The sequence below is a fragment of the Aquarana catesbeiana genome, linkage group LG11, assembly GCF_042186555.1.
Source record: "Aquarana catesbeiana isolate 2022-GZ linkage group LG11, ASM4218655v1, whole genome shotgun sequence".
Lineage (NCBI taxonomy): Eukaryota > Metazoa > Chordata > Amphibia > Anura > Ranidae > Aquarana > Aquarana catesbeiana.
The window spans coordinates 110183577-110198026 of NC_133334.1; the positions used below are offsets into that span (position 1 = coordinate 110183577).

General features: G+C 42.9%; 1 protein-coding gene across 2 annotated transcripts in view; it reads left to right on the top strand.

The window, feature by feature from the left end:
- PPP2R5B (protein phosphatase 2 regulatory subunit B'beta) overlaps window positions 1-14450 on the top strand; it is a 142348-nt gene that overhangs the window by 116541 nt on the left and 11357 nt on the right. For both annotated transcript variants that reach the window (XM_073604873.1, XM_073604872.1), the window contains exons 10-11: window positions 12667-12717; window positions 14320-14439. In XM_073604873.1, coding sequence (XP_073460974.1) covers window positions 12667-12717; window positions 14320-14439 — 171 coding nt within the window. The remainder of the gene's footprint in view (window positions 1-12666; window positions 12718-14319; window positions 14440-14450) is intronic.

Genomic DNA, 14450 nt, shown 5'->3' on the forward strand with positions numbered 1-14450 from the left:
TTTGGCCCGCCCACCCCCAACATCACCACCGAGTTTTGACAGATAGTCTCTGCAAGCAGGGACATTACATGACAGTTTAAGGCACTGAGCGGCTCTTACAAGCCTGGCGATCTGCTCAGTGTGAAACTCCTCTCTCCTCTATTAGTGCCAATTAATGCCACTTGTCAGTGCCAATCAATGCCAACCAATGTCATCTATCAGTGCCACCTGTCAGTGCCAATCTGTGCCAACCAATGCCCCCTATCAGTGCCACCTGTCAGTACCAATCAGTGCCAACCAATGCCAACTATCAGTGCTTATCAGTGCCATCTGTCAGTGCCAATCAATGCCACCTGTTAGTGCCAACCAATGCTACAATCAGTGCCACCTGTCAGTGTCAATCAGTGCCACCTATCAGTGCCAACCAATGCCACCTATTAGTGCCAATCAGTGCTAACCAATGCCACCTGTCAGTGCCAATCAGTGCCAACCAATGCCACCTATCAGTGCCAATCAGTGCGTCCAATCAATGCCACCTATCAGTGCCTATCAGTGTTGCCTATCAGTGCGGCCTATGAGTGCCCATCAGTGCTGCCTATCAGTGCCAACCATTGCCACCTATCAGTGCTGCCTATCAGTGCTTCCACTCAGTGCCAACTATCAGTGCCAATCAGTGCTGCCTATCAGTGCCCATCAGCGCTTCCAATCAATGCCACCTATCAGTGCCCATCAGTGTTGCCTATCAGTGCGGCCTATCAGTGCCAATCAGTGCTGCCTATCAGTGCCAACCATTGCCACCTATCAGTCCTGCCTATCAGTGCCAATAAGTGCTTCCACTCAGTGCCAACTATCAGTGTCAATCAGTGCCCATCAGTGTTGTCTATCAGTGCCATTCAGTGCTGCCTATCAGTGCTGCCCATCAGTGCTGCCAATCAGTGCCACTAAACACTGCCTATCAGTGCCGCCCATCAGTGCCACCCATCAGTGCTGCCTATCCATGCTTCCAATTAGTGCCAATCAGTGCCACCTATGAGCGCCTATCAGTGCTGCCAACCAGTGCCAATCGGGGCTGTCAAGCAGTGCAGCCTATCAGTAGCCATCAGTGCTGCCAATCAGTGCCAATTAGTGGTACCTATCAGTGCCCATCAGTGCTGCCAATCAGTGTCACCTATTAGTGTCAATCAGTGCCCATCAGTGCTGCCAATCAGTTTCCATCAGTGCTGCCAATCAGTGCCTATCAGTGAACTGAGTGCAGGGATGGGGAGATGAACTCAGCAAACAGGCACATTGTCCATGGGGGGCCGGCCTGGTGGGGCACAACTGAAATCTGTTGATGTTTATTAATGCCACATGCCAATCTTTAGTATAATAGGTAATCACCACACTACTATTTACAATAAACTACTGGAGGTAAAATAAAGTAAAATGTCAGTAAAAGGCCTGCCACTAAGCACTGTTATGTGTTCCCACACCACAAAAAAGAAAAAGTGTAGCGCTAACTTACTAATCAACAACTTAACAATAATGGTGGAATCTCTACTGTATGGAAATCTCAATAAACTTTAATATTACCACAATACCGGTGATATGTAACATCACATATAATACACATCAAACTAAAAAAAGACAGAAAAAATGAAACTTAGCAGGGATGGTGGAAACCCCTCTACAGATAATTGCAATACAAATTAACTTCAAGTGCAACAAAGTTTTAGTTGGGAGGTTCACACCATTATAGCACTTTTTATTTTTTAGGTTGTTGCATTTGATTCTATATGTTTTAGTTATTATTATACTGTGAATTTTTGCACTTGAAGTTAATTTTCCACCACCCTTGCTAAGTCCATGTCTTTATGGACTTTGCTTTGTGCACTGGTGTGCAGTCATATTGGAACAGGAAGGGGCCATCCCCAAACTGTTCCCACAAAGTTGGGAGCATGAAATTGTCCAAAATGTCTTAGTATGCTGATGCCTTAAGAGTTCCCTTCACTGGAACTAAGTGGTCAAGCCCAAACCCTGAAAAACAACCCAACACCATAATCCCCTCTCCACCAAATGATTTGAACCAGTGCACAAAGCAAGGTCCATAAAGACATGGACGAGTGGGTTTAGGGTGGAGGAACTTGACTGGCCTTCACATTAGAGTGGAGACTGCGAGCCAGGCCTTCTCATCCAACATCAGTGTCTGACCTCTCAAATGCGCTTCTGGAAGAATGGTCAAACATTCCCATAGACACACTCCTAAACCTTGTGGACAGCCTTCCCAGAAGAGTTGAAGCTGTTATAGCCGCAAAGGATGGGCCAACTCAATATTAAACCCTACGGACTAAGACTGGGATACCATTAAAGTTCATGTGCATGTAAAGGCAGACACCCCAATACTTTTAGTAATATAGTGTAAATCCATTTACTGAAACATGTTCAAAAATACAAACTTGTAATGCCAATATGCTACTGCACAGTTACGAACATCACTGTTCTTCGTCAGGCTTATTGGCATTACAAGTTTGTATTTTTTAACATTTTTCAGTAAATGGATTGCAACATTGAAGCAATTGTCCCAGTTTTTGTCACTATCTGATTGGCGGATAAATTGGGAGCCCGCTTTGACATTGCTCCAACAACATGTGACATCATGTGACAACACTGAAGAAGTGACACTTTGCTACAATGTAAAGTAGTGAGTGTACAGCTTGTATAACAGTGTACATTAGCTGTTCCCTCAAAATAACTCAACACACAACCATTTATGTCTAAACCACTGGCAACAAAAGTGAGTACACCCCTAATTGGGCCCAATTAGCCATTTTCCCTCCCCGGTGTCATGTGATATGTTAGTGTTACAAGGTCTCAGGTGTGAATGGGGAGCAGGTGTGTTAAATTTGGTGTTATCGCTCTCACTCTCTCATACTGGTCACTGCAAGTTCAACATGGCACCTCGTGGCAAAGAACTCTCAGAGGATCCGGAAAAAAAAGAATTGTTGCTCTACATAAAGATGGCCTAGGCTATAAGAAGATTGCCAAGACCCTGAAACTGAGCTGCAGCAAGATGGCCAAGGCCATACAGCAGTTTTACAGCAGATTCAGAGGTTGTCTTTGGGAAATAGACGTATGAGTGCTGCCAGCATTGCTGCAGAGGTTGAATGGGGGGGGGTCAGCCTGTTCGTGCTCAGACCATACGCCGCACACTGCATCAAATTGGTCTGTATGGCTGTCGTCCCAGAAGGAAGCCTCTCCTAAAGATGCAGCACAAGAAAGCCTGCAAACAGTTTGCTGAAGACAAGCAGACTAATGACATGGATTACTGGAACCATGTCCTGTGGTCTGATGAGACCAAGATAAACTTATTTGGTTCAGATGGTGTGAAGCGTGTGTGGCGGCAACCAGGTGAGGAGACAAGTGTGTCTTGCCTACAGTCAAGCATGGTGGTGGGAGTGTCATGGTCTGGGGCTGCATGAGTGCTGCCAGCACTGGGGAGCTACAGTTCATTGAGGGAACCATGAATGCCAACATGTACTGTGACATACTGAAGCAGAGCATGATCCCCTTGGAGACTGGGTCACAGCGCAGTATTACAACATAACAAACCCAAACACACCTCCAAGATGACCACTGCCTTGCTAAAGAAGCTGAGGGTAAAGGTGATGGACTGGCCAAGCATGTCTCCAGACCTAAACCCTATTAAGCATCTGTGGGGCATTCTCAAAAGGAAGGTGGAGGAGCGCAAGGTCTCTAACATCCCCCAGATGTCGTCATGAAGGAGTAGAATAGGACTCCAGTGGCAACCTGTGAAGCTCTGGTGAACTCCATGCCCCAAAGGGTTAAGGCAGTGCTGGAAAATAATGGTGGCCACACAAAATATTGACACTTTGGGTCCAATTTCAACATTTTCACTTAGGGGTGTACTCACTTTTGTTGCCAGTAGTTTAAACATTAATGGCTGTGTTGAGTTATATTGAGGGGACAGCAAATTTACACTGTTATGCAAGCTGTACACTCACTACTTTGTAGCAAAGTGTCATTTCTTCAGTGTTGGCACATGAAAAGATAGAATAAAATATTTACAAAAATGTGAGGGGTGTACTCTCTACTTTGTGAGATACTGTATATATACACGCATTTGTGTTTGAGCTTTGGGGTGCACACCCTAATGCAAAAGGCTGCACAGGCCTATGATTACAGGGAAGGTTATCGTAAAATTTAAAGGGAAGGCTAGATTTAGGGTTACAGTGAGGGTTAAGTTTGGGGTCACAGGAAACGTTAGTGTTAGGGTAACAGGGAGGGTTTGTGTGAGTGTTGTGGTTAATGTTACAGGAACGGATAATGTGATGAGGCCTCTCTACTGATAGTACTAACACCAATCTCTCAGTGTTGAAAGCTATTGTATCAGTACTTCCAGTACATCACTATTATTCTCATTTGATGTACTTGCTGCCTGAATTTCTCCATGATCTTCTGTGATTTTTAAAAGTTAAATCACTTTCATGGAAAACTCTAAAGCAATGGTGAGTCTCTGTCAAAATTTCTTCGCCTTCCTACATGGTGAAGCATCTGTCACAAATTGAAATGTGTACTGTTCACTTTTAGCTTCTCATTAAATTCAAGCAATGACATTTCTGAATCTGTCATTGTACAGTGCACATCAGATGTTGCAAGAAATGTTTCATTCTGCAGTAAGAGAAGTCAATTTACTGTTAAGTAAGTTAATATAGTGGTAATACAGTATATATGTCTTTTACAAAGCAGAGTGGATGAGAACAAGAAGATAATATTGAGGGAGCGCATGTCGCTTAGACAGCAGCACCCCATTTTTTGTCTTTTTAGACTGAGGATCGTGAGGAGCTGACCAGGGTTCTCTGGTAAAGTTCAGAGTGTCCACCGAAAAAGAAAAGATAGGGAGGTGGGAATGCCCTAATAGTTTAGTAGGTTCATTCAGAAATAAGGATAAGATGCTTCCACAATAGAAGGAAAAAGGTCAAAATGGATTTACAATTGTTGAGGCTGCGGTCACCCAGCAAGGGGGGGACACATTCTTCCTTGTGTGTGGGTGGAGAAAACCTGTCACCACACAGGGTCAATATGGTCGCTCTCTATGCTTCCAGCATTCCCATCCTGAGTGCTCTGTGGGGTTCTCAGGTGGATGACGAATTGGTAAGAGAAATCAGCGCAAAAAAAAACATCAGTAGTTTGATTGCCCGAGGCGCCCAAAGTGGTTATTCAAAGGATGGGTATGAGTCTTCTACCTTAATAAAACATCCAATTACTTTATTTCACAGAATAAAATGTGTTTCATGTCTTTAAAGTGGCTGTAAACCCTTACAGACCACTTTGACCTACAGGTAAGGCTAGATTAAGGCTTACCGGTAGGTCCAAGAAATATCTCCTAAACCTACACGGTTTTGGAGATATTTGCAAAAAGACAGGCACCGCTGTCTACAGAGCATGCACCGCAGACAGCGGCACGCAGGCGCACTGAGCATGCCGCTGCTAACGGCGAAATGCCGTTAGTGGCGGCTCCCTTGCGCATGTGCGGGAGTGATGTCATTGCGGCTCCATCCAATCACAGCGCCGGAGCCACGATACCCGGAAAGAAGATGGACGCTCCGTAGCAGAGGGGACAGCGGTGACATTGCAGGTTCCTGTGTCAGGTAAGTGGCACATAATGGGCTACTTTGCAGGGAAACAAAGAGAAAGTAAACCCATCAGGGTTTACTTCCTCTTTAAATTGCCACTTCCTCATTTCAAGGTGATAAAATTGGTGTACAGTTTGTGGTAATGATATCATCTAGGTGGATCACATGTAGCAGGGCGGTCAGTTGTTTCTGCTACTTATAAGTAGCCTCCCCTAGAAGTACGACTGTGGAACACACATATTGTCTTGCCCTTACTCTTACTCATCACTGCTGTGAACACAACCTTGCTGTTCTGTGTACTTTCCTGGATTTAGTTTTAATACCATCATATTCTACTTTGGGTAATAATTTTATTAGCCTGAATTAACACTTGTTTGTGATTTTCATGAATGGATAATAAATTATATTATTTGCAGGTGATGTCTTTTAGCTTCAACCACTTCCAGCCCACGGACGTCATATGACGTCCTGGGCTTTGAGCAGGTATATCTGAATGATGCCTGTAGTTACAGACATGATTCAGATATTTCCGGTTTCAGCCGGCGAATCTCTACACCATAGGAACGATCATAGCGGCCGTTCCGCCGCTTGATCGTTCCTATGGGAGGCGAGAGGGGACGTCCCCCCCTCCCGCCGCCCTCCGGCGCCGGATGTAGATCGTAGAGATTTCCGGCGGACCAGATGGTCCCCGGAGTCTCTATGATCGTCAGAGGCCACGTCATAACATCGCGCCCGGCCTCTCCATTCAAAAAAACGGCGCCGCTTCGGCTGGGAAGCGGCGATCGTTTTATTTTTTTTTTTAATTTCAGGCTTCCCAGCCTAGTGGTGAGATATGGGGTCTTATTGACCCCATATCTCACTATTAAGAGGACCTGTCATGTTATATTGATATTACAAGGGATGTTTACATTCCTTGTAATAGGAATAAAAGTGATCAATTTTTTTTTTTTTCAAAAAAGTGTCAAAATAAAAAAAAATATATAATTAACAATAAAAAAAAAAAAAAATGTTTAAAGCGCCGATGACCCCGTGTGCTCGCACGCAGAAGCGAACGCATACCTAAGTCCCGCCCACATATGAAAACGGTGTTCAAACCATACATGTGAGGTATCGCCACGAACGTTGGAGCGAGAGCAATAATTTTGGCCCTAGACCTCCTCTGTAACTAAAAACATGTAACCAGTAAAAAAATTTCAGTAAAAAAATTTCAAGTGTCGCCTATGGGGATTTTTAAGTACCGAACATTGGCGACATTCCACGAGCATGTGCAATTTTGAAGCATGACATGTTAGGTATCTATGTAACTTCATCTTTCACAAAATGCAAAAACATTGGGCTAACTTTACTGTTTTGTTTTTTTTTTAAAACACAAAACAGTTTTTTTTCCCCAAAAAAGCGTTCGAAAAATTCCTGCGCAAATACTGTGTGAGATAAAAAGTTGCAACAACCGCCATTCTCTAGGGTCTTTGCTAAAAAAACATATATAATGTTTGGGGGTTCTATGTAATTTTCTAGCAAAAAAATGATGATTTTTACATGTAGGAGAGAAATGTCAGAATTGACCCGGTATTGAAGTGGTTAAGAACTGCATGTCACTACTGATCAGTTAAAAACGTCAAAAAAGAGTATTGCTCTAGGTTTGTCCTAAGCATGTTTGAATCCACCTACTGTTGACTGACTCTCTCTGTAGCTGTATGTAGAAGAACATTCCCAAAAGGCAAGGCTGCAGTAGGCTCTTAAAGTGGAAGTAAACCCATTGATTTGATAGTTTAAAAAACAGTTAACGTTCCCGGCTTGCCGGAAATACTAGCTGTTGCATTGGTTGTGCTCTCAACCAAACTATCACACCATCCAATGCCTGGTGTCATAACCGATCACATGTGCAGCATCATGGCAGTTGCAGATTAAACAGAGGCCAAGATGGCAGCTTCCTTGGCTGAAAACAATAGGAGGGTTTACTTCCACTTTAAAAAGCACTGGAGTGTTCCGTTCAGTCTTATGGGGAAAACTTGCATTCTGTAAATTAGTTCCATGAAATTCTATTACTGAGAAGAGGCAAGAAAGAATGCGTGATTGAGAAGTAAAAGAAATGTATTGGGTCAAGGTCGCATTTTTGCAGACTCTGTACAAGGCTATGCTGAGAAACATGGGTTTGTTTTCTAACCAAGACTACCAATATTGATCAGTATATAGCCCCTTCCTAATTTATGGTCATAAGATATGGGTAATGAGTAAAAGAATAGGCTGGAGAGTGCAAGTAGCAGAAATAAAGTTTTTTAATTACAACACACTCTCTGCAATGCCTAAATCTGTAGATCCTAAATATAGACTGCTGAATGTATATGCAAATATCAATGGTTCCTGTAAGTCAAACTTGGGTTTGCACATCTTTGTGAACAAGTTTCCTAAAAAGGGAATACAAAGATCAGTAATGAGGTGCTACGTGCTGTGACTCAAAGCAATCTACTTTCCCTAGACTCAGATCAATGAAAGATGATTGTTGATTGCTTTCAATGAATTGCAGCTCATTGCACTTTGTCTTACCAAATAAGCTCATATTCTTAATACATAATATCATAAGTGGTGAACACTTATAAAAAAGATGCAGTGCTAAATGTATACTGCTCAATAGGTGGAGCTCTGCGCTTTAATATTTATTAATAATAGCTCTCCATACATTGGCTATCAATTAAATGGTCAATAACAAATGTACAAGAAACTTTTATATTGTTTGCATTGTACTGGAGAAAATATATATTTTAACACATCTCTTATGTCACCACTGAGATAGTCTCTTGCAGAGTAAAACTAATACTTCACTATTATTACCATAATTTAGATGTAAAAAGTGTATTCAACCTAATTTCTAGCCCCAGCATTGCCATTTCACTTATGACGTGGTTACGTATGCAATAGCCGTCACCCTATTGCTTCTAATTCCCACTGTTTAAATTAATCTTCTTACTCAGCTCCACCAATTCTATGGTTTGATGTTTACAACATGCATATAAAGTAACATTTGTCCATTAATAACTAGTGGGGTCAATTTACTAAAACTAGAGAGTGCAAAATCTGGTGCAGCTCTGCATAAAAACCAGCTTCCAGGTTTTATTGTCAAAGCTTAACAGTCCAAATCATTTGGTGGAGGGGGGATTACGGTGTGAGGTTGTTTTGCATGGGTTGGGCTTGGCTCCTTAGTTCCAGTGAAGGGAACTCTGAAAGCGTCAGCATACCAAGACATTTTGGGCAATTTCATGCTCCCAACTTTGTGGGAACAGTTTGAGAATAGCCCCTTCCTGTTTCAACATGACTGCTCACCAGTGCACAAAGCAAGGTCCATAAAGACATGGATGAGCGAGTTTGGGGTGGAGGAACTTGACTGGCCTGACCTCAACCAGATAGAACACCTTTGGAATAAATTAGAGTGGAGACATAGGTCCCTCACCTCACAAATCCTGACCTCAACCCAATGTATATTTACATAGTTAATCAGGTTGAAAAAAGACAAACAAGGAAAAGGGGCGCCTCTGAGTATATATCAATAAACATTTATTTCAACAAACAATATCCACTCACATGGAAGACTGTAGTGTTACGTTCAGGTGCATCTCTGAGCAGAGGAAAAACTGGAGGACCACAAGTCTCAGCAAGTCCGTGCAGTGCTGATCCCACATCGGATCCTGGCGAGGATGGATAGTGGTAGCTTGACACAGCAGGGGCTCCCTCAGGTCTCCAGATGGCACTTCCGGGTTGGGATGGGTTAAAATAACACAGACCCACTGTCTGCGGGTTCCAAGGATGGGGTTAAGAGGACGCCAAGGCCGATCGCCGGGCGTGCTGCAGAGTATGGTGAGGCTCGTCTGGCTCCGTGGATGGAATAGTGGCGGCCATATGGGGAGCCAAAACGAGGCCTGGAGGGCAAGCACAGCGCGGCGCCGGGCTGTGACGTCACAGCTATGCGACGCGTTTCTGAGTCTGCGCGCTATTGGTGGCAAGAATAGCAGCACTCCTTTCTCAAGCATCTTGAGATCAGGTTGAAAAAAGACAAAAGTCCATCTAGTTCAACCATAAAAATAAATAAATAAAAAATAATATCATACAATCCCATATACACAATCCTATACCCGCAGTTGATCCAGAGGAAGGCGAAAAACCACAGCAAAGCATGATCCAATTTGCTACAGCAGGGGAAAAAAATCCTTCCTAATCCCAGAGAGGCAATAAGATTTTCCCTGGATCAAGTTTACCTATAAATGTTAGTACCCAGTTATATTATATGTTATGTATATATGTACATTTAATAAAGAATCCAGGACTTTCCTAAAGCAATCTACTGAGCTGGCCAGAACCACCTCTGGAGGGAGCCTATTCCACATTTTCACAGCTCTTACACACGGGCGGACTTTTCGACCGGACTGGTCTGACGGACTTTCTGGCGGACTTTCGACGGACTTTTGACGGACTTCCGACGGACTTTTTAACAAACAGACTTGCCTACACACGATCACACCAAAGCCCGACGGATTCGTACGTGATGACGTACACCGGACTAAAATAAGGAAGTTGATAGCCAATAGCTGCCCTAGCGTTGGTTTTTGTCCGTCGGACTAGCATACAGACGAGTGGATTTCTGGGTCCGGCGGAGTTACGACGTAAAGATTTGAAGCATGTTCCAAATCTAAAGTCCGTCAGATTTTCGACTGGAAAAGTCTGCTGAAGGTCCGATGAAGCCCACACACGATCGGATTGTCCGCCGGATTCGGTCCGTCGGACCAGTCCGGTCGAAAAGTCCGACCGTGTGTACGCTGCATAACTGTGAAGAAACCTTTCCGTATTTGGAGATGAAATATCTTTTCCTCTAGGCTTAAGAGTGCCCCCTTGTCCTCTGTGTTGACCGTAAAGTGAATAACTCAACACCAAGTTCACTATATGGACCCCTTATATATTTGAACATGTTGATCATATACCCCCTTAATCTCTTCTTCTCAAGAGAGAATAAATTCAGTTTCTCTAATCTTTTCTCATAGCTGAGCTCCTCCATGCCTCTCATCAGTTTGGTTGCCCTTCTCTGCACTTTCTCCAGTTCCCCTATATCCTTTTTGAGAACTGGTGCCCAAAACTAACTACATATTCCAGATGAGCTCTTACTAATGATTTGTACAGGGGCAAAATGATATCGCTCTCTCTCTCTGGAGTCCATACCTCTCTTAATATAAGAAAGGACTTTGCTCGCTTTGGAAACCGCGGCTTGGCATTGCATGTTATTATTGAGCTTATGATCTACCAAAACCCCCAGATCCTTCTCCACTATCCACTTTCTTATTGTTTATAGCTTTTTTAACTTTGGCCATGAGCCACATAGGTTTTATTTTTAGCCTTTTAAACTTATTTCCCATGGGAATATACTTTGCAGTGAGTTCACAAACAGTCTTTTTGAAGAATTCCCATTTCTGTTCTATGTCTGTTGATGCCAGTATTCCCTCCCAGTCTAAGACCCGGAGAGCAGCCCTCATGCTTGGAAATTTGCTCTCTTAAAGTTAAGTGTTTTCATCTTTCCCGTATGTGTTTTTTTGCTTACAGCTAACATGTTATGGTCATTGCTACCAAGATGTTCCTTTATATGAACATTAGTAATAAGCTCTGCATGGTTTGAGATTACCTGGTCCAACAGAGCATCACTACTAGTTGGGGCCTCAATAAACAGGACTATAAAATTGTCCTGTAATAGGTTTATACATTTTTGCCCTTTAACTGTTCCAGCAGTGTCATTACTTCAGTAAATTTCCGGGTAATTAAAATTCCCCATTATTATCACCGTTCCAGCCCTTTCCATCTGTGCAAGGAGCTGAGTCTCCACCTCCTCGTTAACATTGGGTGGTCTATAACAAACTCCAATGATTAACTTTGAACTACGCACATCTATATGCAGTTCCACCCATAATGCTTCAGCCACATCACACTCTCCATTAATTAGATCCTCATTCACACTCACTTGGAGATCCCTTCTCACACAGAGACAGACCCTGCCACCTTTCCTTTTTACCCTGTCTCTCCTAAAGAGTGCATAGCCAGGAATATTAATAGCCCAGTCATGTGGGGAATGAAGCCAAGTTTCAGCAATACCGATTACATGATAGCTCTCCTCGTGCACGAGAGCTTCCAACTCACCTGGCACTGGTGAGCAAACCCTTTAATGCATTATTACATTTTGCTCTGGTGTTTTGCATATCTTTTTTACTAGTACAAATGGCACTATCATTTCCAATGTTTGTTTGCAACATGGGAACTTTCTTGTCACCTGCCATTTACCCTCCCCCATCTATCCCTATTCCACCCTCCATTAATGTCTGACCCCTAATTGACATAGAACACCAATAGAGCACCTTTGGAGTGAATTAGAGTGGAGACTGCGAGCCAGGCCTTCTTATCCACATCAGTGCCTGACCTCACAAATGTGTTTCTGGAAGAATGATCAAACATTCCCATAGACACACTCCTAAACCTTGTGGACAGCCTTCTATGAAGAATTGAAGCTGTTATAGCTGCAAAGGGTGGGCCAACTCAATATTGAACCCTATGGACTAAGACTGGGATACTATTAAAGTTCATGTGCGTGTAAAGGCAGACGTCCCAATACTTTTGGTAATATTGTGTATATGTGATTCTGCACAGCCAGCCCGCACTGTAGCAGTAAAACTACAGTGCGTGATCTGCAAGCGGTTAATTGAACAAGCTGCAGTTATAAGCTGATTGGCTACCGTGCACAGCTGCTGCAAATTTTGCACTCTCCAGTTTTAGTAAATCAACCCCAATGCATACTTTTAATCTTCTATTTGATTTAAGAAAGAGAGCTGGAACATGACAGGTTACTAATGGTAACACCACACATCTGTTTTGGTTTTTAGAAATTGGCCAAATGTGTCCTGCTTGGAATACTAGTATAATGACTTTACTAGAAAACTGCCATCAATTGCAGTACAGTAAATGCACTTTATAATTCTTGTGACATTGTCAAAAATATTTGAAAGGAAAGTAACAATGCTTATCTTTACAGGTAATTCGAGGTTTGTTAAAGTACTGGCCCAAAACCTGCACTCAAAAGGAGGTAAACCACAGTTATAATGAACATAGAATCATCTAAATATTATATATAAATGAATTGGTAAAAATGAGGTATCTTTACACTATACGCTGGAAGCACTGTCTGTTGGTTCACAAACATGGCAAATATGTTACATGTACTTGGACTCAAGTTTATAAAGTTGCTGTTATATTTTTTGACAAAAAGAAGGTATACAGTATACGAAGAAAAAAAACTTCTATTAATACTCTGACGCTCCAATTTGTTTTAAGAAAGTGCAGTGCTAAATCAATAATACGATTTTAATGTAATATTTTAAACAAAAAGTGTCAGCATTACATTCCACGGCACCACAAATGAACAATTCTTCCACTTCATCGTAGATCATTATTGTGTATTTTAATCCACCAATCACCACTAATAAAGCCTGTCATGACAGGAATATGGAGGGTGCCAGTGTCAGTGGCTCAGAATTGACCCTTTCCTAGCCAGCATAAAGGATAAATTTGTCAGGCCCTGAAAACCCTTGCCAAGTGCACCCTTGTAGCATCCGCATGAATATTAGCCTATGAATAACAGATTTTTTTGTAAATACATTATTTATAATTATGAATGCTTCCAACAAAGTTGCGATTTTAAAGAGAAAGTAAACCTGGGGGGCTTTTTCTTCTTTTTTTTGTTACCTGCAAAGTAAAGGCATTATGTGCTAGTATGCATGGCATACTAGCACATTATGTGACACTTACCTGCAAACGAAGCCCTCGTCGTCCCCGCTCGAGGCCGCATCCATCTTTACCCGTCTTCCTTCCGGGCCTGCAGACTCTGGTTGTGTGACTGGCCAGAGCCGCGGGATGTCATTCCCGCTCATATGCAGGGGAGCTGCCAGTCATGGCACTGGCTTCTGAAGAAACGGCACGGGCGGCCGCTCCTTCAGAGCGCGTGCACCAATTATATAATTGGCCCTATAGGTAAGCCTTATTCTAGGCTTACCTATAGGTACAAAGAATACAGGAAGGTTTACTTCCTCTTTAATATCTATTTGATCTATTTTGCAGTATGGTTACATCATTCTTCATATTACACCCGTATAAAAACACACACAAACAAATAAAAGGAGAAGTGTGGCCAAAGCTGTTATGGCCATACTTTTCCTTTGGGTCACAAGAGTGCACTTAGTTCTGCACTCCTCTAATAAAGGCTAAAGCTCATTGTCAGCTGATGTCTCAGAGCCAGTCCAGGCTCTGCAGGAATCCCAACAATCATGTTGGGATCCACCCAGATGCTTGACTGGCAGCTGACTCAGCCTATCAGCGCACCACTAAGAGCCTTAGCCAGCAGCTCCTATCCCCTCCACAGCCCAGGCCTCCAGTGAGTGCTGGAGGGGCAGAGCACAGAGCGGTGGGTGACAGTCTGCACTCTGGGCTCAGAGCAGATCTCTGGGGAGACAGCACAATTGGGCAAGGAGAATTATATAGCACTATGAGCATGTTTGTTAGCAAAGAAGTGAATTTAGGAGATGATAGAAAATGATAAAAGTAGATAATGCTACACTTACACACTTTAATAACCTTAAAAACCCAGAGTAATACTCCTGTCATGTAGGTAAATGTGTGTGTCTTCTGGCAGGTAATGTTCCTTGGAGAGTTAGAGGAAATTCTAGATGTCATTGAACCCTCCCAGTTTGTGAAGATTCAAGAGCCACTATTTAAACAGATCGCTCTCTGTATTTCCAGTCCTCACTTTCAGGTATATAACTG